This window comes from Melozone crissalis, unplaced genomic scaffold (genome assembly GCF_028551555.1).
Source record: "Melozone crissalis strain CALT ecotype California unplaced genomic scaffold, PUWL_Pcris_2 ptg000019l_1, whole genome shotgun sequence".
NCBI classification, from domain to species: domain Eukaryota; kingdom Metazoa; phylum Chordata; class Aves; order Passeriformes; family Passerellidae; genus Melozone; species Melozone crissalis.
In genome coordinates, this window is record NW_026535797.1 from 330846 (window position 1) to 357136 (window position 26291).

Consider the following 26291-nt stretch of genomic DNA (forward strand, 5'->3'; position numbering starts at 1 on the left):
CACTGGCCAGGGAACAGCAGCAGTGCTCCCATGCTCATTGGGGTCCTGGTGAAGAGGCTCATGGCCATGGCTGCTGGGCAGCAGGGCTCGGGGCAGGAACAGCACACAAAGTGCTCTGGTTCTGTACTCCTCCCAGGCTCAGCAGTTTGTTTTAAGGCCCCCATTAGGCCATGGATTGCAGTGTGTGCCACCCTGCTCTGAAGGGACACGTTAAAGCTCTGTTTCTCAGGCAAACATGAAGCTGGCTGGCACCTCTTAGTAGAAATACCTGTTTACTCTGCCAACACACTGATGCCCACACAGAAACATAGTTTTCTTACTCAAGAGAAAGCTGTCTTCTTCCTGGCTTTATAATTAGGGTAGCTGTAAATTTCTGGGTATTTTTGGGGGCTCCTCTGTATTGTATCACTCATCAGACAAACCAGCTCTGTAATACCACCAGAACCCACAGGGCTCCCGACACCAGCAGGGACTGTACACAAGAGCTGTGCTGCTGCGGAGATAAGCTGCCTGCTGTACCCAGCTGCTGTGGAGATTAAAGCACGCCAGCTCTGTGTGGAGGCACTCGCAAGGAGAGGCTGAAAGACCTGGGCTGGCTCAGGGTGCAGCAGAGCTGTCCACATGAGGACTCTGTTGCTGGCTTTACCTGTTTGGTAGTCACAGAGAGAAAAAAGCCAGACTTTGCTCAGCAGTGCATGCCAAAAGATCCAGGTGATGGACACAAACCACTTTGAGGAAAATTCTGGCTGGATAATAGGGACAGAAACCTTCACAGTGAGGGGAGCAGAACACAGCAATGTGTGGCCCAGAAGAGCTACAAACCATCATGCTGGAGCTGCTCAAAGCTCAGCTGGACAAGCTGTTGAAATCAGCCCTGCTCTGAACAGAGGGATGAGTAAGGGACTTCCAGAGGTCACTTCCAACTGGAATTATTCTGTTATTCTGTAACTGAAGATGCACTTGAATGCACTTCATAAGAGCTCACACAGTCTAAAAATAAGCTGGTCTACCTAACACATTTAGAAAATAAGTGTGGTTCCTACTCTGCAATTCTGGTGACTTCAGAGTGTTCCCTGAGATCAGTTATTTGGCTTTAAAGAATAAGTGTCATAAAGTGATCTGTAACCTGCACTGTCTAGAAAACTCTGGCAAGCAGTAACCACTTTCAGGTGACAGAATAAAACCCTCTACATTTCTGAGTGTGCCATTTGAAACATCCTTCATTCGCTGCCCATGAACACAGAGATTGAAAGAGGCCAGGAAAGGCTAATACATACCTATCAAGTACATAGCCAAGAGCCTTATGCCGTATTCCTGAGTAAACCGATGGGCTTGTTTCCCAAGCAATTAAATTGGAAGCATCATGGAAAAGATGAATGTTTACCAAGTCAAAGGCACTATGACAAAAAAGGAAAAAAATAAAATGATTCAGGAGAAAAGAAAAAAAAAACATTTGTTGCATCAGCAAAGCATTCAACACAGCACTTACTGTATTCACTCTTATGTTACCTTAATATTTACTCACAAGAACTGTGCAGATTAAGCTATCATAATCAGAAAATTGTCAGACTGCCATCAAGCTTACAGCTCATCCACAGATAAGACCCCCTCAAATCTTTTGCATAAAGGATGTATAACATGAAAATGAAAAGCTATTTGCCAGTTACAATTCCAGAAATCAGGCAGTACCCTTTCACTAAAATATTTTTAAAACAAAATTAAATGTGTAAACAAACAACTTCCAGTTTCAAAGCTGCAGCTAAGCGTCAAGTACAACTGTAGCTCTGCAGTAAACAACATGAAAAGCTACTGAGAGGAGAATGTTACTGTCATTAAGGACTGGATCATATCACTGTGACTCCATATCTGTCCCTGTGCAGAGGATGCTGAGATAGCAGCAGCAAGCACACACCCCACATCCAGCTGGGAAGGGCACCTGCTGCTTCTCTCAGTCCATGCCCGTGAGGCCACAGATTTGTTCAGGCCAGAAAGGCCCCTGAGCTGCCAGCAGCACATGGACAGGCCCTGGCTGAGACAGACACCAAGCAGAAACCCCAGGCTCTGCTCAGGGAGCGGGGAATGGGCCTGCACACAGCAACAACGGCACCAAGCACAAACCCAGGCTCTGCTCAGGGAGCAGGGAATGGGCCTGCACACAGAACAACGGCACCAAGCACAAACCCCAGGCTCTGCTCAGGGAGCAGGGAATGGGCCTGCACACAGCAACAACGGCACCAAGCACAAACCCAGGCTCTGCTCAGGGAGCGGGGAATGGGCCTGCACACAGAACAATGGCACCAAGCACAAACCCCAGGCTCTGCTCAGGGAGCGGGGAATGGGCCTGCACACAGCAACAACGGCACCAAGCAGAAACCCAGACTCTGCTCAGGGAGCGGGGAATGGGCCTGCACACAGCAACAACGGCACCAAGCAGAAACCCAGACTCTGCTCAGGGAGCAGGGAATGGGCCTGCACACAGAACAACGGCACCAAGCACAAACCCCAGGCTCTGCTCAGGGAGCGGGGAATGGGCCTGCACACAGAACAATGGCACCAAGCACAAACCCCAGGCTCTGCTCAGGGAGCGGGCAATGGGCCTGCACACAGCAACAACGGCACCAAGCAGAAACCCAGGCTCCGCTCAGGGAGCGGGGAATGGGCCTGCACACAGCAACAACGGCACCAAGCAGAAACCCAGGCTCCGCTCAGGGAGCGGGGAATGGGCCTGCACACAGCAACAACGACAGAGAGCACAGTGAGAGCACGGCCAGACACAGCTCACACAGCACAAAGGGCTCGCCAGAGATCCTGGGGACAATCTCTGGCTCCAGGGAGCAGCACATCCTGTCAGTGAACCCACACTGATGGAGAGCAGTCCCACTAGGCCTCCTTATAAAGAGACAACGATCACAGAACTACAAAACATGACAGCTTGAGATATCCAGTCCTGTCTGTCTGAAGGACAAACAGAAAGAATCCCTGTAGGACAGGGAGGGCCCCGAGTCACCAGCTCACCCGACATGTAAAGCTGTCTATAACCCACCCTCAAGTGTCTAAAACATGCTTGCTCTTAACATTTACTGATGATGGACCTTCCACCTGCAACTTTCTTGTCCTTAAACTCAGATTTTCATCATATTACCTATTTTCCTGCAAATTAAACTGATTTCTGCCCCTTCTGCAGGGCTGACAGCAACCAGTTTCCCTTGCTGTGGTCAGCCCAAGTTTCTCACCCCTAGCCAAACCCACCATTCCTGACTGTGCTGTCCTCTTTCCAGCATACCTAGAGCACAGCACTGAAAGCCAAACACAACACTCTATCACAGCCTTGGCAGCACTCACATAATTACTGTGCCTTCTCCCTTCGTGTCCTTCACAGCACCTACCTATTAACACATCTCACTAAGATAATAATGATCCATATTCAATTCCTTCTCCCTTGATCCTTTTCTACAGCAGGGGTAATGAGTCAGTTATTCCCAAAAATAGTATTGGTGCTTTTAAATTCTCCTCTCAAAGTGCAACGCTCTGCATTTCCCTGACTGTCATCTTCCAACACTACTTCCTTGAGAATATCAAAATTATTCTGGTTGCTGATTCTGACCACTGATACCCTTGCAAACACCCCCAAGCTTGGTGCCTTGCCTAAATGCTGTAAGCACATTCTCTGCTCCATTTTCACTAGCAAATATGAACTACATATGTAAACTATATTTAAGACTGTAATGCATTCCTTGCACCTGCTAAAACACTGAGAACTATTTGAATAGAAACAAACACCTTCACCTTATAGTCAAGATACTAAAAAAACCCCACAAAAGGAAAGTGCATGAATTATATATAGTTCTCTTTCATTTCTGCATAATGTGAAAATTCATGAGTGCCCCAGGATTCTTTAGTTCTTTGTCTACACTAAAAGGTAAGGTAATGAAGAATAATGGATTTGAAAAATCTGGATTCACAGAGAAACTCAACTGGGGCAGACCACTGATCAGAAAGGAAGAAAAAAGGACAGTTCTCTGAAGTCTGTTAAGGTCACTTTTCTGGTTTTTTGGGAGTCCTCTGTTTTGGGCATGAGATACATTCTGTAACAACATGTTCCTAGTAGGGAAAATGAATAGTTCCCTTCAAGGTCTCACACAGAAGTACTAACAAGTGCCTGGGCTCTATTTTTATTGATCTATTAGACTGCAGAAATGCATTGATCAAAAGTCATGATTTATGGAAATGGTTTTCATGACTATGGGCAGAACTTTGTTCATATGCACAGAGACTGGGTGCAAGCACTCATCACACCCTGCAAAGTCACATTAGGCACTGAGACCTCCTTAGGTGTATTTCGTAATAACCTGCATTTCCCATAGCATTTCACTTTCATTCTTCAGAAATTGTACATAATAACTCTCCCCTTCAGTTTCCCATTAGAAACATCTGAGACCTTGCTAGATCATGTGGATCAAAACTGCAAATTACACCAGACAGAACCACCACCACGGCTCAGCTCATTACAGACTAGGAGAAGCTGTAAGGTTCCTCATCCTCACTGCCCAACACACCCAAACACCCCCTGCAGCCACAGACTGTCTTTTTTTAATACCCCAACAAGAAAACATTACATTTAAATCTGTCTCTGAAGAACCTTTTTTTCTTGGAAAGGTCTAAAAATAAATTCATGTTGTTTTTTCAGCAGAGAGGAAATCCCAGAGAACAGAAGAGACAGAACCTAGGGAAGTCATGATGAAAGAGCAAAGTCCAGATCAGCATCTGATGTTAACACCCACTTCTGCAATTATCTAGTGCTGGAATCACACCCCATGCATATGGATCTGGAAAAATTAACATGAACCTACAGTATCACACAACTGCCTGCCCAATTTCTGGGTCAGAAGCCCACAAAAGGAATAAACCTGGTACCTTTTCTGTTTTCACAAGCTGTCTACTTAAATAAACATGCTTATGCCAACAAAGCCAGAACACTGTTCAGTACTCAGAAGTCAGCCTATGTGAACATTCATGAGATTTCAAAATCAAGCTTTCAATTGTAAGATGTGAAACAACCACACGAGGAGGGGAAAAGTGTTGAATGTTCGTGTACACATACATGACTACAATATAAGTAAGCAGCAAAGACCAGAGCTGTGAGTACATGGTAAAAAAGCCAGACCAGATTTCCAGGCAGGCTTAGAGAAATCTGAAGAAGATTTCTTCAGATTTCCATAGAACACGCTCTTTTTGCAGAAGCCCCAGAGGTGAGGGCTGTGGTGCCTGACCCAGGTGAGATGCTGCCAAGCCCCAGCAGCTCCAGGCGTGGTGCAGCAGCAGGGGGACAGTGTCAGCTCCACACTGTGCCTGACTCTGTGATCACTGTGCCCTGAGCTGTCCCAGGGGCAGTGTCAGCTGCACACTGTGCCTGTCCCTATGCCCTGAGCTGTCCCAGGAACAGTGTCAGCTCCACACTGTGCCTGACTCTGTGATCACTGTGCCCTGAGCCCCTCTGACTGCACGGGGTCACACCAACACCACAACTGCTCATGCACCATCACAATTCACTGAGCACCCCGTGCTCAACGGACAACAAAGCAGGTGGGGAACCTACCTGCTCTATGAACAGACCAATCTACACATGAAAATACCTGCTTGAAATTGTTGTTAACAAACGTACATAAAACAAACGTAATCAGAAACAACTTTAAGATGCAACTTACCAATCAGTAATACACCACCTTGTTCGAATGAAACCTTTTCTGGACCACTTGCACTGAAAAATAAATGAATAAGAACCAATCACCTTAGGTGAAGAATACTGTGAAAGTGAAATGTACTGACACAAAGAACAAAATGAAGCAGAGTTCATCCATACATTATAACCAAGAAGCACTGAACACAAACTGAGGTACCTTTAAAACAGATATTGTGTCTTTTATAAATCCTGGAATTAATTATATTTTTGATCCTGCAGCAGTTACAAAATTATATGTAAAATTAATAAAAGCCCTGGCAGTTGTTTACAAATGAAAGATAACCAAATAGGAAAGCTTTCCAGCTATATTTATGCTTAGCTTAAACCAGCAAATTCTTATTGCCTATGCACAAATGTTTTCTCTGTAATTTTACCTGAACTGTAAAATGTCATCAGAGATTTACATCAAATTAAAATGAATGAGATCTGTTAGAAAGCTATTTCTCTTGCTAAGCCAAGCCACCCAATATTTCTATAAAAGGTAGGAATTTAAATGGCGGTAAAAGATTCCATTCATCACAGCCACACCATTGGTGAGAAAGCCACAATTCAGCTTGGGCCCATACGTGTCACTCACATACAAGAAGGGGTTGTTCAGCACCACTTCCAAGCCACTGCCACAATCCACAACCACCCATAAAAATACACGATTCTGCATCCTATTTATTCCTTGTTAACAATGCATGTGTGTCTGGGCTAATCTGCTCTGGGAATGAATATTGCACCATACAGGCCTAAATAACCATGCCAATGATTTTGCAGCTAAAGAATGGGAGCACTTATTGTGAATAAATTGCCAGTCCCAGCAGAGTACCCCCAGTCAGAGGTACCACTCCCCCAAACCTCTCCTGAGGCACTGGCCAGGTGTAATTATTCTCTCTAAAAACAGACAGTTCTCAATCCTAAACTCCACTGAGATAGGGAGGGGCCTCCACATACCAAACCAGCCTGACTTCAAATGAATTACAGAATCACAGACTGTTGGGTTGCAAGGGACCCTCACCCTGTTCCAGCTTCCCTGCTGTGGCCAGGGACACCTTCCAGCAGACAATGCTGCTCCAACCCTGTCCAACCCAGTCTGCACCCTCTGACCATCCCTCAGGGAAAAGAGACCCATCTCCCTGCCCTTCTCCTCAGGCACCAGCACAGTGACTGCAGCCCACACCAACCACAAACAACACCATAATAATTATATTGCAAATAACAATCTATTTATTGCAAAATTTTTTAACAGTGAAAAATCAGCCTCTTCTGCAGGTCCAGCAAGCACTGAGGGGACAGCTGGCTGGAAAGCAAACACTCTACCCCTTCCTAACAGGATCCATGGCTGGAGCACAAATCCCACAGCCCAGTAATGTTGTTATTATATTGCAAAGGCTCCATGTTGTGAGAGTTTCATACCGCCTTGATGTGCCTCATAGGCAGCTCCTCTAGCACTGCCTCTCGCTTGTCCTCACAGCAGCCACCTGACTCCAGCCCAGCCCACTCTTTTATAACATTCTTCTCATTGGCTACAGGTGCAGCCCATTAAAGTCAGGCCTGCTCCCAATCTCTAATAATTGGCTCAGCTGCAACTCCTTAAGGGTGAGATTACTTTCTATACTACCTTTATTTTCTTATATTGTATCCCCCTACACACTTAGGTCTCTTCTGTGATGCTCATGGGGGCACAGTTACAATTAGAGATGTCAACACTTATTCAGAAGGAAATCTATGAAAAAAATTGAATGCTAAAAGCATTCAAAATTGGCTCAAATTCAATCTTGATTAAAAAGGGGAACTTTGTCATTTCCTTCTTAAAAACAACTGCACAGAACTTAAAATCAAGTAGTCCAAGCCTATGATGTGGTCCAAGATAATGTTTTCAATCAGGCTGCCATTTCTCATTTGCTATTTTCCTCTGTGGCAAAATAGCAAAAGTACTTCAAAAGATGCAGCACCAAAACAGGCCCAACCAGATAATCTTGCTCAGAGTCATACTCAGCTGGGTTTTGAGCACCCCCAAGAACAGCCATTCCAGAACCTGTCTGGGCTCATCTCCTGCTGTTTAACCTCACAGTGAAAGCTTTTCCCAGATTAAATCAGGTTTTCCCTCGGTGCATCTGCTGCCCCTCGTGCTGCTCCTGCAGAGCCCCAGGGCAGCTGTGCTCTGAGCCTGTCCCTCCCTCTCTGCTGTGGGCCACAGCTCTGGGCCAGCCCCAGCCTGCAGCTCCGACACCTCACCGGCAGGAATCCTCACCACAAAACACAGTTTCTAAAATCCCAATTTGAAAACTGGTAGTTACATTCTGCCAGCTTTTCCTTTGTGAATAGAGTCCCTGAAGAGATTGTGCTGACCTTTTAAAACCCCCCAGCACCACCACCTACATAAATAACCCCTGCTACATCGGGGGAAAGGACCTCCAGGCAGCATTAACATGAAGAGAGAGGTTAGAGAGGGCTAATGTCAAAAAGCACTGGGAGCAATAAGTAATGCACACAAACCATGATTGATAATGACCAGCACAGAGCCTTAATTCATCTTTTCTCCATCATTTTACTGAGGGGGACCATATCAAATTAAATAGTGACCCAGAAAGGGTTTATTCAACCATACAAAGCAGGGCATGAAGGAAAGACATATTAAAGTGGTGATGACTGCAGTGTAATTGCAGCTCCTTAAAGGAACACTGCAGCTCAGAGGGAAACCTGAAACAGGAATCAGCCAAATACTGGCAGCAAGAGCACCCAAGGTACTGAGCAATGCCCAGCACTGCCAAGGCTTCCCTGCCCTGGTGAGAACTCCTCCTCCTCAGAGCCTTACACAGGAGCCCCTGCTCATGGCACACTCAGGGTTTCACCGGACACGAAACAGAGCTGTACTATGGCAACTTGCCATGAAATCCACCTAGAATGCAGTTCCTACCTCAAAATACTGCCTTTCTTCCCTCAGATCAGTTGCTTCAGCAACTACTTGAAGTCAGCAGCTCCATAACACTCCAGACTGGGTCACTGCCAAAAAGCAACAACTGGTGGACAGAGCCATGAGGGTTTGGGGCTTTTACCTGGCCCACGAGAGGCCAGGAGACCAGGGAGGAGCTTTAGCTCACAGTGGAAAAGGTCACACAGGGAGGCTGAACAAAGCAGGAACACTGTGCTCTGTACTGTAAAATAGCACTTGTTTCGCTCTGTACTGTAAAATTACACTTGTTTCACTGTGCAACCGGCATATACCCCAACCTGCAAACTACCTCTAGCCACTCATAACATGAACACACCTAATTCCTTTAACTTCAGGAAATAATTCCCTTATCAATAACCTGTCTATTCAACATTAGGAACGCAGAAGTTAGCAGGCTTCAGGCCTCCCAGTGCAGCCCAGGAGCTGGAGCTCCACAGCTCTGATATGGAGAGTCATCCTCAGCCTTGGGTACACACGGCAGCTCAACAACATGCCTCATGTACTTGTGCATCATGCATGTGCTTTAGTATTTCTAAATGAAGTATTTGGAATGCAGAAAGTTTTGGAAACAGAATGTAAAAAAGAGTTATAGCTTGGGAAGGACGAAAGGGAAATTTGCTCTTTATTGCAGATTTCAAAGCAACAATCTTTATTTTTACTTTAACAAATAGTCACTAGCTGCTGTACCATCTGTAAGCCCACATAAAACCAGGTGTAGATGACATAGGTCATCTTATGCTCTCAGAGAGTGATCTACATTTTAAAATAGGAAAAAAAATCCTACTTCATGTCCCAGAAAGGGGATACCACATCTTTCACCTTATATTATTAAGTCTCTTCTCAGATCCTCTGTTAATAGGATTCCTTTAGCCAGCAGATGGATTGTGAATACAGGCAGTTTCATCTACTAAAAGACAACATAAATCATAATTGAGAAAGGAGAGACCGCAGTAAGGTTATCACCATACAGCCTCCTCCATGAAAGGTTTGCATTAAAGCATTAGTGAAATTAATTCATCTTTCATAAGAGCTTTGAGCAGTATCTGTGATCTATGATAACAACCAATTTCTCACTATGAGAAAAAAAAATTACTCAGGCCTGATAGACTACACAAATCTGCTTTTTTTAAAATGGCCTAACATTATCTAGAGTGTTGCTCCCAGAGGCATCATTTGAGGTTTATGCCTTGCCAAGAGGACCCATAAATCAAAGCAGAAAGTTTTGTTAGTTTTATATGCAGTGGGCTGTAATTATTTTGAATTGCATTATGCCTCAATCACTGTAATTACTTTTAGATCATCCTTAAACAGCTGCAATAAAAGAAATCAGTCTTAAACCATTTCTCGCATAAAAAATTGCAGATGTGATATGAAAGGTCTGGCTAAAACACACAAGAGCATGTCAATGCAATGTTTGGGGAAATATGCTGCTCGTGCTTTCCGCTGGGTAAACCCAAATTTCCAAAATACACATTATTTTGTGGCCTTTTAATTGCTATTACTAACATTTGTCCAGCGAGAAAACGTGATAGCAAATTAATTTTAGCTTTACACATAGAAACATGCATCTGAGAACCAAAACCATCTCCCTGTTGATTTTTGCTCTTGCTGCATCTGTGTGTTTGAGACACTTGTCTCCAGTTCCAAAGGAAAACAGCATGGCCTAAGAATCATTGCAATTACTTTCTAACTTTTCAAGTGACATGGAGATATCCTGGGCTGGCACACGCCAGGGTGCAGAGCTGCAGCGGGATGCTGCTGCTCCTCAAGCCACTGCAGAGCTGCGGAGCCCGTGTCCCTTTGCTCTCCTCCTGTGCCGAGCTCCGCATGGCCCCAGCCTGCCCCATGGCCCTGGCTGCAGCAGCGTTCCCAGGGATTCTGCTGGGGGCAGGAACAGAACTCAGCTTTCAACGTGCTTCAGAGATAGTTCATTACTTAATTGTGTATATCTTTGCACATTTTCTCTTTTCCTGCCTGTTCCTCCTCCAGGTAAACACTATCCCTGACGACCAAACACAGAGGGTTGTGCTCAGAACAGTTGTTCAAGGCACTTGGAGCAGTGTGAGCCGTGTGAGGGTGTTAATCAAGGCACTGGGAGCCGTGTGAGGGTGTTATTCAAGGCACTGGGAGCAGTGTGAGGGTGCTATTTAAGGCACTGGGAGCAGTGGGGGCAGTGTGAGGGTGTTATTCAAGGCACTGGGAGCAGTGTGAGGGTGTTATTCAAGGCACTGGGAGCAGTGTGAGGGTGCTATTTAAGGCACTGGGAGCAGTGTGAGCAGTGTGAGGGTGCTATTTAAGGCACTGGGAGCAGTGGGGGCAGTGTGAGGTGTCACAGCCTCCAGCTGCCCCTCGGGTTCCAGTGCCCACAGTCCCCGGTCCCGTCCCAAAAGCAGCACAGGAGGGTGCACTGAGCAGGAGCTGCAGCTGCTCATGAAGTGGGAGCACCTGATCCCTGAGCACCACTCCTGCTCCACAGAGCCGTGTGGAGAGCCCCAAGACTCAACCATTGCTCCAAGAGACTGTGAGGAATTGTTGATGCAAGAGGGGCAATAAACAACGCTGCACAAGTTACAGCTTTGCCAGCATCACACTGAAGCAACAGCAGTGAAGTAAATAGAGGAGGAAATAGTTCTCCCGGGTGTCAGGGGGCAAGGCACAGCCTGTCCTGGGGCTGTGAGGCAGCTGGCAGCACTCAGCCCTGGCACAGCACTGCCAGGCACTGCCACGGCTCACTGACAGAGGGGAACACAAATCCTGAGGAATGGCTCCAGCTCCCTCAGAGGGATCCAACACTTGGCTTCAAACTATTTGACATGTGTATTCACAGGAAGTGAATGCTTTGCAAAATTATGTCAAAGGCACTTTTCCTTCCGGTACTGAGGTATAAAAATAAATAATTTAGTATCCAAGTCAAGAAAAAGAACAGCCTTCATCCTATCAATCCCATAACTATTTATGCAATCCTCTGCCAAACACGAGCACTGTGTAAACATCTCTAAGTGTGTATATTTACAAATTCTAAATTAATTTTAGGAGTTTATTTAGTTCTTCCCTTTATTGAAGTAGTGACATGCCTGTTTGATCCACAAACGTTACAGCAGTTCAACAAATTTATTCACTTGGTTTGAGGAGAACATTAACCATTAAACACCCATGCTCTAGATATTCTTAAGAAATTAAAATTGAGAACATTCAAGGAAGTATCAAAGAAGTGAGAGTCTGCACTTTCAGGTGCAGCGCAGAAACCCCTCAGTTCTGCTTGTGTTTCTGGTTTTGGCAAGACCAGCAATCCCAGAAGTGCAGCAGGCCCAGTTCTGCTGAAACAAGTGCAGAGGGGTGTGAGGGCAGCCGTGGGGCACAGTGCCAGTGTGTGCCCGGGCCGGGTGTCCCTGTGCTGGCCGGGCTGGCAGAACCCAGCAGGAGAGAGCTCCTGAGACAGCGCTGCCACGCACAGTGCCACAGCGCCACAATGCCACAGTGCCACAGCGCCACAGTGCCACAGCGCCACGCTGCCACAGTGCCACAGCGCCACAGCGCCACGCTGCCACAGTGCCACAGCGCCACGCTGCCACAGTGCCACAGCGCCACAGTGCCACACTGCCACACTGCCACAGTGCCACAGCGCCACAGTGCCACAGCGCCACACTGCCACAGTGCCACAGCGCCACGCTGCCACAGTGCCACAGCGCCACAATGCCACAGTGCCACACTGCCACAGTGCCACAGTGCCACACTGCCACAGTGCCACACTGCCACAGTGCCACAGTGCCACAGTGCCACACTGCCACAGTGCCACAATGCCACAGTGCCACACTGCCACAGTGCAACAGCGCCACGCTGTCACAGTGCCACAGCGCCACGCTGCCACAGTGCCACGCTGCCACAGTGCCACAGCGCCACGCTGCCACAGTGCCACAGTGCCACACTGCCACAGTGCCACGCTGCCACACTGCCACAGTGCCACAGTGCCACACTGTCACACTGCCACAGTGCCACAGTGCCACAGTGCCACAGTGCCACAATGCCACACTGTCACACTGTCACAGTGCCACAGTGCCACGCTGCCACAGTGCCACACTGCCACACTGCCACAGCGCCACGCTGCCACACTGTCACAGTGCCACAGTGCCACACTGTCACACTGCCACAGCGCCACGCTGCCACACTGTCACAGTGCCACAGTGCCACAGTGCCACAGTGCCACAATGCCACACTGTCACACTGTCACAGTGCCACAGTGCCACGCTGCCACAGTGCCACAGTGCAACAGCGCCACGCTGCCACAGCGCCACGCTGCCACACTGCCACAGTGCCACAATGCCACAGTGCCACACTGCCACACTGTCACAGTGCCACACTGCCACACTGCCACAGTGCCACAGTGCCACAGTGCCACAGTGCAACAGTGCCGCAGTGCCACACTGTCACACTGCCACAGTGCCACAGTGCCACACTGCCACAGTGCAACAGTGCCACAGTGCAACAGTGCCACACTGCCACACTGCCACAGTGCCATAGTGCCACAGTGCAACAATGCCACAGTGCCACAGTGCCACAGTGCCACAGCGCCACGCTGCCACACTGCCACAGTGCCACAGTGCCACACTGTCACACTGCCACAGTGCCACGCTGCCACACTGTCACACTGCCACAATGCCACACTGTCACACTGTCACAGTGCCACAGTGCCACACTGCCACAGTGCAACAGTGCCACAGTGCAACAGTGCCACACTGCCACACTGCCACAATGCCACACTGTCACACTGTCACAGTGCCACAGTGCCACGCTGCCACAGCGCCACGCTGCCACACTGCCACAGTGCCACAATGCCACAGTGCCACACTGCCACAGTGCCACAGTGCCACAGTGCCACAGTGCCACACTGCCACAGTGCAACAGTGCCGCAGTGCCACACTGTCACACTGCCACAGTGCCACAGTGCCACACTGCCACAGTGCCACAGTGCAACAGTGCCACAGGGCAACAGTGCCACACTGCCACAGCGCCACGCTGCCACAGTGCCACACTGCCACAGTGCCACAGTGCAACAGTGCCACAGTGCAACAGTGCCACACTGCCACACTGCCACAGTGCCACAGTGCAACAGTGCCACACTGCCACAGTGCAACAGTGCCACACTGCCACAGTGCCATAGTGCCACAGTGCAACAATGCCACAGTGCCACAGTGCCACAGTGCCACAGCGCCACGCTGCCACACTGCCACAGTGCCACAGTGCCACACTGTCACACTGCCACAGTGCCACAGTGCCACAGTGCCACAATGCCACACTGTCACACTGCCACAGTGACACAGTGCCACACTGCCACAGTGCCACAGTGCCACAGCGCCACGCTGCCACAGTGCCACAGTGCCACACTGCCACAGTGCCACAGTGCAACACTGCCACAGTGCCACAGTGCCACAATGCCACACTGTCACACTGCCACAATGACACAGTGCCACAGTGCCACAGCGCCACGCTGCCACAGTGCCACAGTGCCACAGTGCAACAGTGCCACACTGCCACAGTGCCACGCTGCCACACTGCCACAGTGCCACAGTGCCACACTGTCACACTGCCACACTGCCACACTGTCACAGTGCCACAGTGCAACAGTGCCACACTGCCACAGTGCCACAGTGCCACACTGTGACAGTGCCACACTGTGACAGTGCCACAGTGCCACAGTGCAACAGTGCCACACTGCCACAGTGCCACACTGCCACAGTGCCACAGTGCCACAGTGCCACAATGCCACACTGTCACACTGCCACACTGCCACACTGTCACACTGCCACACTGCCACAGTGCCACAGTGCCTGGGCTTACTGCACAAATCAGTCTTTGCATCCCTGTCCTCATTCTTCCCAAGGACCTCTCACTGGATTTTGCTACATCATGCCATGACTTAAAACATGTATTACAGGTGTCAAGAAACAGAGAGACAAAATTCCAGGATTCCATTCCACCCTTATCCCTGAGAGGAGCTGCTCAAGAGTAGTCAGAGGAAATCAGAATCAAACCTGGTATTTGGGAATGATTCACAGTTCTGTACATACCTCAGGGAAATAATCCTGTGGAAACTTCTCTTTTTCCAGCATGGGTGTGCTTTCTAAAGTGTCAGAGTAGATTTCTTTCCCAGTAACCTTTTTATACTTCTTAGCTAGGAAGAGAGATAAACCGAAATTAACGCACATAACTTCAACATTATGAGCATCTTCTCACACTTATTGGAAAAACAGCTGGTAAATCAACAGGATCTTACAAAAAGTGTGCAAGCACTGAACTGTTCTGGGGAAAACCAAACACCCATGTTTACATCAGCCACAGCTGAAGTTGCACAGTTGTGATATTGTCATTTGTACTACCCAGAGCCCCATGAAGTGTTGGAGCTCTAATCGTGAGCCTGATCCCTGTACACCCTTGCACTCAAATCCCATCTCAGCTGCTCTGAGACCCTGCAGCCCCCAGGCTCCATCTGATCAACCCTTTGTGGCCATCAGCACACGAGCATGGATTTTTACAGCTGGAATGCGTGTTGGACTAGTACAAGAGACTCAGTGGTGCTGCACATCACTTTCCAAAGTCTCTAATTTCATCATAGACAGAAACAACACAGACTCCTATGGATCTACTCAGCTCGTGAATGAGAGGTTCTCCTTCTTTATCCACTTTATACTTGGTTTCTCCCCAGATGAGAACAATGTACTGGCACATCTAAGGTGAGAACCTGACTTAGTTTAACTCCTCTGCCACAGGAGCTCGGGCAGCTAATGTTCACCTGCCATTATCCTGGACCTACAACACTGGAGTCACTTTCAGCCGGGATTGTGTAAGAGAAAACTCCAAATATTATCAAGATTCCTAAACTGTTCAGTCCTACTGGATATCTGAGGAAGCATTTACTGTAATGCAGCCCAACGTCTTTGGAGGAAAAAAAAGTATTATTCTTTATGTGCCAACCCCTCTGAGGCCTGGCTCCCACGGGACAGCTGAACAAATGTCCTGATCAACTGATCTGGCATCATTCTAAGTAGACTGTGTATGGATGCGACCCTTTCAGCAAGTTTAACAGTGTCAGCAAAGAGCTCCTGATGCCTGTTGAGTTACAGAAAAGACCTGGCAGAAGTGCAAGGACTGAAGGCATCTGCTGGGAGAGCTGCACTGGCAGGCAGCAGCTGGCACAGGGAGGCACCAGAGGCTCATTGTGCCAGGACTGCAGGGCAGAGCATGCAGGGCACAGGCACAGCACAGCCTGCGGCATGCAGGGCACCTGCACAGCACAGCCTGCGGCATGCAGGGCACAGCACAGCACAGCACAGCCTGCGGCATGCAGGGCACCTGCACAGCACAGCCTGCGGCATGCAGGGCACCTGCACAGCACAGCCTGCGGCATGCAGGGCACAGGCACAGCACAGCCTGCGGCATGCAGGGGCAGCACAGCACTGCCTGCGGCATGCAGGGCACCTGCACAGCACAGCCTGCGGCATGCAGGGCACAGCACAGCACAGCCTGCGGCATGCAGGGCACAGCACAGCACAGCCTGCGGCATGCAGGGCACAGGCACAGCACAGCCTGCGGCATGCAGGGCACAGGCACAGCACTGCCTGCGGCATGCAGGGCACCTGCACAGCACAGCCTGCGGCATGCAGGGCACAGGCACAGCACAGCCTGGCTGCACCAACAGCAGCTCCACTCCACTGCTGACTGCACACCTGAGAGCAAGGTTCATTCTGTAAATACAGGGGGTCAACTGGAACTGGCCTAAAGCTCCTCTCTGAGAGGACATCCCTTCAGAACAGTCAGCTTGGCACTAGTTTGAATTGGAAGCAAATTTTTGGGCTTCTGATCAGTGTGAAAACAGCTCAACAGACCTACACTATAGCATATAATACGTGAGGTTGCAAGAGAAAACTATTCCTTTTTCAAAATGGAGATACGTCTTCCTGAGATCTGAAAAACAGCAACAATCTTTTTTTTCCAGTCTGTATTCAGTCACATCCAACTGTGCAGTGAATTTTGAAAAGCAACAGCGATGTTCCAGGAATACTGAATTGTGTATAAACATCTATTTTTTGCACGCTTTTGAGTAGAACCAGAATTTCATAATGATTTTTGTGCAGAGAATGTTTGTATCCATCTGGATTTTTCTTCTGATTTAAGAGCTTAATACACTGTGAAGACGTCAATAGTCATGAGAGAAGAGGCAAGTTTTACATTTCCCCTGAAGGATGGGAGCCTTTGGGGTGATATTTTACAAACCCTATGCTGGGAGACGGATTCTGCTCTGACAAGAACAGCGTGTGACTTACAACACTCATTCACCCATTTCCTTGATTTTTATTCAGAGTCTTTTCCTTCTAAATGATGTTTGGGCCAAATCCATCTCTATGAGCGTGGTTCACATTGGCAAGTTGGCTCTGCTACGGTTTTGCCATGCATAATGATGACAATTAGTTCAGTCCATAGTCACTACCATTTCAACAGTGTCTCACACTAATGGGATGCTAGACATAGTATTAATGTGAGTCAGCTCAGTAAGCTAAATGGAGCTCAGGATATTTTTGTATTAAATAGATACAGTTCTCAACTGATATAACATAAATTCTATATAATCTTTTCTATATTCACCTCAGGAGGCATTCAATAATTTTCTGTGTTATTTCTAATATTTAACATACCTAGCCCAGCTATACTTTGAAACTTGTGAGACACAACAAGACCTCCAACCTGAAGGATCATTGTGGGTTAAACAGTGCCTCCCTCCTATTGGCCTGCTCTGCTCCCATGTAATTTAAGCCCTAAATCTACCTCAGCTGCTTTGCAAAATGGCCATCACTGCTGGACAGTTAAGGTCTTGGTCCTGCGTCTGATCTACATGGAAGAACCTCGTGGCCATTCAGAGTTCTGAAATCCTCAGGGGTCACTATGGACCTAAAGGTGCATGGGAATGATTAATGCTCTGGCTTGCAGCCTGTGGCTGGTCCATTGACTCCTTCTAAAAGGTCTGTAAAAGGTAAGAAAAGCAACACCTGTCACCAAGGGACCTGCCTGCATTTTACAGGAGCCTGCATGACACAAAAACATTGCCAGGTACCACCATCACAAAAAGGATGGAAAAGCTGCCTTGATGTATAAAGCCAACTAACCGTTAAAAACATTTAATGCCTTTGCTTACCTTTAAAATCAAACTGGTAGATGTTTTTCAAAGATTCATGAAGAAAGTAAAAACTTCCTAGAGCCTGTAAAAAAAACCCAATAAAACATGGAATTATAATAATATGTACTTTGGCTAACAAAACTCAAAAGAGCATCGGGTTTTACAACCACAAGAAAACCCAAAGTCAAGATATTAAATACTAATAAATAAACCAACGTTTACACTTTCTAAGATCTATAAAAATTCTAATTTCTTTTGTTGCTTCTCTGAGATTTCAACAGTCATTATAAAGATGATCTCTAGCAGGTGACTGACTGTGGTAAGGGCACTGCCAGGTGTGCACTGAAGCACCAAACAGATGGATGTGACAGGTGACACAGACAGATGCCTTTCTGAGCCCCCAAAACAGACCCTCAATTCTGTTATAAAAACCTGACCATTTCTTCTTCACTTTCAAAGCAAAACCAAAGTTTCGAGAGCATGTGGTACAGGAAACAAGGGCAATTTTGAAGTTTTCTAACTTGCAGCTAAAGCCTCTGCAGAAGAGGCTCCACGACCTCTCAACACAGCCTGATGTGGTTTTCCCTACCCTGAAACTTCGATAATTCCTCAGCAGGGACAGCCCCCCTTCACCTTCCTGCACCAGCCCCCCGCCACGTGCCCCTTCCCCAGGGCTGCCCACCCACCCACCATGGGGCTCACAGTGCCCCCCGGTGCCATGGAGCTGTGCCATGGGGACACACAGGGACCCTGAGCTCGCTGCCTGCTGTGACTTCTCCACAGACATGCCATTTACTGCTTTTCCCCAGGCAATGAGAGGGAAATTGCATATTGGAAGAGAGAAAATGAAAATCAAGTAAGAAAAAAAACCAAACCAGAGCAAATAGATTTTATGTTGGAATATTTAAAACAAAACAAAACAACAAAAAAAAATTAAAAGGACAACTTGATGAGCCTTTAGATACATCTGACGCACCCAAAAGAAACTGAAAAAACCCCAGTCTGTTACTGGATAAAGTCTTACTAAGAAGAATAAGGGATGATTTAGTTTCATTGCATCCTTTCCTGTCCAACAACAAAGCCCCTCCCAGCACAGCAGGGCTTGGTCCGTGACTGCTGCATTATTTATGAGATGCTGCACATCCAGGGATGAGACACTGGCTGATTTGTCAAAAGCACAAACACGAGGTGCTGCCCATTCCTTGACATATCAGTCCACCCAACAGAAAGCAGCGCCACATGGTTAATTGATGAGTACATGTCCCTGCAACCCGGTTGGTACCTTCAGGCCTTTGAGGGTCTTTTTTAAAACACAGAGGAGGTGAACAAGGAACTGCAGGAGACACCCCTGCGAAGGACTCAAGGTGAAGTGTGCTGCAACAAGGACACATTGCCAGGAGAAAATAAATCCTCATACAAGACAAAAACACTGCCACCTGATGCTCCCTTCTGGCCCACCTCTTTCTTCAATGCACAGGGCAAAATCTGACATATATAAAGGTAACATTTACTATATAATAATACTCTTTAAGAACTCAGTATAAGGATAAAGCTTTTTTTCTTACATGGCCTTCAGAAGAAAAAGAAAGGACACTTGGCAAGCATCTGGAAAGTACCATCCCAAATGCATCCTGTCTGAAAAATTTAAGAGCAAATGAAGAAGGGATCCTGGAATGGGAAATCCTAGGCTGTGTCAGTAACACACGGCAATCCAGCCCAGCTGTAACATCTCAGTGATGTTTTTAAGGGAGCCTTTCCTGTTCCCCACAATGCAGGACAGCAGAGCCCTCTGGGGTCTCGGTGCCAGCCCTGCCAGGGTGGCTGCTCAGGGCACTGCTGAGGCGGGAGCTCCTGCCTTCCCCTCTGAGCTGCTGCTCCTGGGCCTGACCACCCTCTTGGTGACCTTCTCCCTTCATTTTATTGGAACTCACCATGCCTCAGCTGAGATGGAAATTTATGGCTGAGCGAAAAAAAGTAATTTGAAATAGTGACCGATCCAAGTCAGGTATGAATAATACTAAAAACAGGTGACCATTTAAATCTAGGTGACAGGATTGTGAACTCCAAAGCTTCTCCATGTAGCATAACAAGAAGTAAACCAAGAAAAAACCAGATGCTCTAAAGCCTGTTTCACTTAGGGTGTCATAACTCTATTAAAAACAGTACTGCCACTCATGCTTAAGCCACAACTTCATTTCTGAGTGTCACAATTCGTTCATTGCTTGACTTTGTACAGCTTTAATCTCATTTGTAAAAATTATTTCTTAAGACTTATGCCGCAGAAGTTTAGTTTGATAGTCTTCACTTGGGGACTGAGTATCAACTACTCGTGCACAATGAATCTGTGACAGTGAGGAAGTAACTCTGTCAAGTTTAAGGAGCTGATACCACTAACATTCAGACTGGCTTGGACTGTGCAATTCCAAACACCCCACTAAAAAGAATCAAACCTATCATGGAATGGAAATTACAGCTATCACTATTTTCCGCATTATTATAGACTTAATCAGGCTTAGGTACATAAATGTAAACTTGCACAAATGATGGAGTGCACTTATAATTCTGTGCCCTAACACAATGAAATATATTAAAAAAACTTTCCAGGGCCTACTGCTTAGGCCCTTTTGTTGAGGCGATTATGTTAATTCAATTTATTTCTCATAAAATGTCAGTTTAACAATAAAGTTAAATGAGATTAATTTAAAGTTGAAGAGCTTTGCTTTATTTTCTTATTTACAATTTCAGTATTCTTTGGAAAAAGCAGACCTGGTGCATAAAGTATTTTATGTGCAGCAGCACATAAAATATCTAAGTGATACAACACAGGAACACATTAAAGATTATAAACCACCCAAACATCTTAACTTTTAAACATCTCAAAGATAAAGAAAGAAAGCTATTATTTGTTCCATGTGAAAGGTTGCTGAGATGGATGACCTCTGCAGTTAGCAGAAATTCCACACCACCTGCAAATAGGAGCTTGCACTGAAATGGAAGCTCAGTGGCCGTGCTGTGCACTGTCCCTCGCTTCCCCCCGTGCAGGGACATCAGTGGCTGCCCCAGAGCACACGGCAGGGCCAGGAAGCTTCTAGACCAGCCCAGCCTGCTGGCCTCAGGGATACAGGGACTGCACATGTCATTGCCAGGACTGATCAGCCAGCTGAACTGCGATGGAATCCTTCCCTGTCAGGGTGGGCAGCCCTGGCACAGGTGCCCAGAGCAGCTGTGGCTGCCCCTGGATCCCTGGCAGTGCCCAAGGCCAGGCTGGACACTGGGGCTGGGGTGGCACTGGGTAGGATTCGAGCTCCCTTCCAACCCAAACCATGATTATACGAATCCTTGATTTATACCTCACTAATAAAGTCAGGAGCTGACAAGACAGAAAGGACTTCATCACAGTCTGAGGTGCCCAGTTACGCCCAGAAGTACATGGGCACTTGAGAGCAACACCCGTGGCCATGAAGGAGTACCACCCATTCACCACCAGTAACTCAGTGCTAAAACAGAAAGTCAGGTGGCACACTCATGAATAGTCATTTGTAGCTTGGCCAAGTTCTTAAGAAACACACAAGACAGTAAAACTGATTCCTCTGCTGTCCCCTGTTCACTACAACCAACAGCTTGGCTTTAACAGCCCTAAAACCAGTCAGAGCAGCACCCAAGATCCTGTAGGCACAGCAGGGAAAATTTCCTTTGTAAACTCCCAGGACCTCTTTCGATATCACGGTCACTAACTGCAGAGTACACAGGCAAACACATCCTGGCTTTTGTGAGAATGGCCCTCATGGAAACGCTCAGGACTCGGGGAAAGGCCAGACATTTTATCTCAGGCAATGCTGCTGTTAACAGAATGCTTTTTCCGGACTGACAGAAGTACCTGACCCTTCCCACCACACCTGCGTGCACACCTGTACTGCAGCTGGGGACACAGAGAGCCCACTGAATGTAGGGTGAGCACGTTCATTACAAGAGCTTCGCATCTCCCCAGAAAAGTATCGTGGAGAAAAAAACAGGCATCTTCTCCCTGTTAGCACACTGAAGCTGAACATTCACTGCATTTAATAACGCTCTAGAATGATACTCAGTATGGTATTAGAGATTTCTTTCATTAATCCATACAGAAAGACTGATCTGGGAAAACTAGTGCTGATGGCAAGAGAAACAATTGGTTCTGATGGATTACACATGCAGCGTTATTAAAAGCACTATTCCTTTAATTCTACAGGAATTTTGCCACAAAAACTTGAAGATTTTAATAGCTATAGGGTTTTTTTAAACAGTTAATCGGCATAATTTCTTTTTAAAGTCGACCATTTCAAGTGTGGATATTTAATGCAAAAAGGAAATAGATGAATAAAAGTCTAATTACTGTACAGAGTAAACATTTACTGCATTACCTCACTAAATGTGACAGTTAATATATAAAGATTGCTTTAAATATATTTAAAATAAATTGCCAATGATGACACAAAAACTGTAATTCATGTAGTCATAAAATCCATAATTAGCTTTAATGAATATTTAAAGTCAAAGTTCAGCCCAACTTTTTCAATGTTTAACCTCCTATATCAATATAGTTCAAGGAATTCATTTATCATGGAACATGACAATGTCTGAATATGAATTAGCGCGAGCACTGCTGACAGGAAGCCCTTATCTCCTACCAGCCTTTTTGGCTCTGCTGAATGTCAACAGTGAGTTTGGCACGCCTGACTCTATTGATCGTGCGCCTGCTTTGCTACCAACAATTAAAAAAGTATTTCACATGTTTATAAACCCGAACATGAAGCGCAGGCATTGGTTTCCCATTAGCGGATGGAGTCTGTGCGCGGCCACTCTCGCTGGTGGGGCTGCCACCCCAGACAGGCTGACAGCAACGTAACCCGGAGCTGCCACGGAGACTGCCAGCCTGGGCTCACTGCTGGCACAGCGGCGCTCCAGAGCCTCAGACAGAAAATCCTGAGTGGGAGAAAGGGGGGCCTGGACCAGCCCGGGGCCGCCTCAGACAGAAAATCCTGAGTGGGAGAAAGGGGGGCCTGGACCAGCCCGGGGCTGCCTCAGACAGAAAATCCTGAGTGGGAGAAAGGGGGGCCTGGACCAGCCCGGGGCCGCCTGCCCCGGCCGGGCTCTGGGTGCTCTCCTGCCCTGGCTGGGCTGTGGGTGCTCTCCTGCCCCGGCCGGGCTCTGGGTGCTCTCCTGCCCTGGCTGGGCTGTGGGTGCTCTCCTGCCCCGGCCGGGCTCTGGGTGCTCTCCTGCCCTGGCTGGGCTGTGGGTGCTCTCCTGCCCCAGCCGGGCTGTGGGTGCTCTCCTGCCCCAGCCGGGCTCTGGGTGCTCTCCTGCCCTGGCTGGGCTGTGGGTGCTCTCCTGCCCCAGCTGGGCTGTGGGTGCTCTCCTGCCCTGGCCGGGCTGTGGGTGCTCTCCTGCCCCAGCCGGGCTGTGGGTGCTCTCCTGCCCTGGCCGGGCTGTGGGTGCTCTCCTGCCCCTGCTGCCCTGTGGGTGCTCTCCTGCCCTGGCCGGGCTGTGGGTGCTCTCCTGCCCCTGCTGCCCTGTGGGTGCTCTCCTGCCCCGGCCAGGCTCTGGGTGCTCTCCTGCCCCGGCTGCCCTGTGGGTGCTCTCCTGCCCCAGCCGGGCTGTGGGTGCTCTCCTGCCCCGGCCAGGCTCTGGGTGCTCTCCTGCCCCGGCCGGGCTCTGGGTGCTCTCCTGCCCCAGCTGCCCTGTGGGTGCTCTCCTGCCCCAGCTGGGCTCTGGGTGCTCTCCTGCCCCAGCTGCCCTGTGGGTGCTCTCCTGCCCCGGCCAGGCTCTGGGTGCTCTCCTGCCCCAGCTGCCCTGTGGGTGCTCTCCTGCCCCAGCCGGGCTGTGGGTGCTCTCCTGCCCTGGCCGGGCTGTGGGTGCTCTCCTGCCCCAGGCCCGTCCCTGCTTCCCTTCCCAGGGACTGGGGCACCTGAGCATGGCCTCAGCTGATGGGCACCTGGTCTGCAGGTACCCTGAGAGGGCACAGCCGCAGCAAAACAGCTCCACCATTCTGCTCCGGAACAGGCCATGCCTACCTTGGATTTTTGTGGCAGCTTGGAAACACTTTGTAAAAACACCTGCCCTTAGTTTGCCATAAAATGTCATTTTGATACAACTGCCACTTTCCCAAAAACAAAGGAAGGGCAGGCTGTGGTACAGGCTGGATCCAGCACACCTGAACAGTGAATGACGAAGTACACACGAGGGATGGTGCAGTTTTTGCCTGTGGTTCTGTGCACACTCAATCCACTGCAGCCAAATTAACACCAACCGTCTGATACTCATTCAAGGTTAAAAAACCAGGCTGGGTACACGGATCAAGTCATTATAAAATACTCTATCACTTCTTATTTGCAAACAAATTAGGTGTCCAGCAATCTATCATTTCCTGAATTAGAGTTATCAGCTAAAGCACATACAATTAAAGTGCCATTGAGGCTGCCTGAACAGCCCTGCTCCACCTGAAGCGCAGACAGACGGAGCCCGATCCGACCATTCCAAACAATTACACCCCACTCCTGCAGCTCTGCACTGCAAACACGGCTATCAGCTGCATTTCAACAGCCTGTGAATAATTACACCTTTAATAAAGTGTCACAGTGAGTGGGCTCCAAATACTCACTGACAAACTTTAAAAACTCTCTTGAAACAGACCTTGGGCTGTATTCAAAACACCTGTTCAGTTACATGTGGTATTTCCATTAACCCAAATGGAACTGTCCACTCAGAAGGAATAAAACCAGTGGCAGGACTGGAACTGCAGATTCTCTTACTCCATAAAGCCTAAACCAATATTATGCATCATAATCTAAACATACAGTTTCCATAAATAAATAATACATTTATTTTATTTGCAATACCCATGTTGTGAAGAAGCCACCTGCAGCTGTATTTTAGCAGCGTCTCCAGTGCCCACTTCCCAGTTAAGACAATTTTGCTGGAGTATTAGATTCTAGAAGCAGCACATGCAGCTGGTAGGGATAAACAGGGTGTCCAGCTCTAGGAGTCCCTAAATCCTGGGAATTTCTTGACTATAATTGTACTAAATCCATACTGCCAAATATCCTTCTGCATTTCTAAAATAATTGCCACATACTGGTTTTGTCTTTAGAAGTTCTTGTGCCTTAAAAAATTCTAATTTATTTATACCCATTTATTTAATGGATCTGCCGTTTTTCAGACCGACTCGTCCAGCTGCCCATCTGCACGAGGCTGGCAAGTTCCGCCTCGGAGTGCCCTGTGCCAGGTGAATCTCCTCTCACTGCCCGTGCTCCCAGCTTCAGGGAGCTGCCACAGCAGCCACTGTGCTTTCCAGACCTCCCTGACTCACTGGAATGCCACAATTTTGCTGTGCAGTTGTTGGGCATCAGCACACACAGCTGCAACATCCAGCACTGCTTCCTCACTCCTCCTGCTTTTCTTCACAGCAGCCCTTGCAAGTGTGAGGCCAATAGCAGTGGAACTAACAAGAGGGATAGTCGCAACAAATTTACCGCTAAAAAAATACAAATAACGAAAAAAAATTCTAATTTTTTTGGTTTGGTTTTATAATAATCAAATTAAATGTAATTGAGGAAAGAACTGATCCGTAAGTGTTCGTACGTAGCCTTATATCTTGTACTGTTTATTTCTAGTCTCTTTCACAAGATTTTGGTATATTCAGATGGGTTTATCCATTTAGATTTAATTCAAGGTTGAGACTTGTCTACACCACAGACTGGAGTAACTATTCTAAAAATTCTAAGATACTTAAATCCCAAGTCATTTAAATGCTTAATCAAGAGATCAACATAAAAAAGAACTTGCTTGCAGTCCTGATCATTACAGATATCAGAGAGGTCTCTGCTAACAGCAACCAGCATGGCACATTTTCTGGAACAAAAACTTAGGCCCAGGAGTTTTAATTTTCCTATTCTGAAGACTAACAGAAAAATGAGGGATCTTCAGCTAACATAATCCACCTCTATTACCTTCCCTTAATAATTTTCTTACAGCAAATGAAAAGTCATACTCAATTTAAAAACATTATTTGGGACCAGTTAATTTAAGAAGAGAAAAATTGACATACAAAACCCCTGAGCTTTATATAAACATGTCCAGTGAGTAAATGAATAACCTATATGCAACCTAATGCATGGACAAAGATTATTTAATGTCACTTTTGATACTGACATATTTCACAAAAAGATTTAATATTTTAATTACAAATCAATTAAATGAAAAAAATATCAGACAGAGGTTCTTTTCTGAAAACCGAGATTAGTGCCAGCCCAAGGAACCAACCCAAGCTAAAGGAAGTGTATGTGTGCTGAGCACTTATAAAAAGCGCCACTTATCAATATTCCTGAAGGCAAAGTAGAGCCTTCACAAAGTCATTAATCACGTTGTTATTTAATATTTCTATTACTCAAGCACTCTGGAGGCCCCAATCA

General features: G+C 47.4%; 1 protein-coding gene across 2 annotated transcripts in view; it reads right to left on the bottom strand.

The window, feature by feature from the left end:
• Positions 1-26291, bottom strand: part of INPP5A (inositol polyphosphate-5-phosphatase A) — a 187334-nt gene that overhangs the window by 68444 nt on the left and 92599 nt on the right. For both annotated transcript variants that reach the window (XM_054276844.1, XM_054276845.1), the window contains exons 5-8: positions 17866-17929; positions 14747-14850; positions 5706-5758; positions 1278-1397 (exon numbers count right to left, since the gene is read on the bottom strand). In XM_054276844.1, the coding sequence (XP_054132819.1) occupies positions 1278-1397; positions 5706-5758; positions 14747-14850; positions 17866-17929 (341 nt within the window). The remainder of the gene's footprint in view (positions 1-1277; positions 1398-5705; positions 5759-14746; positions 14851-17865; positions 17930-26291) is intronic.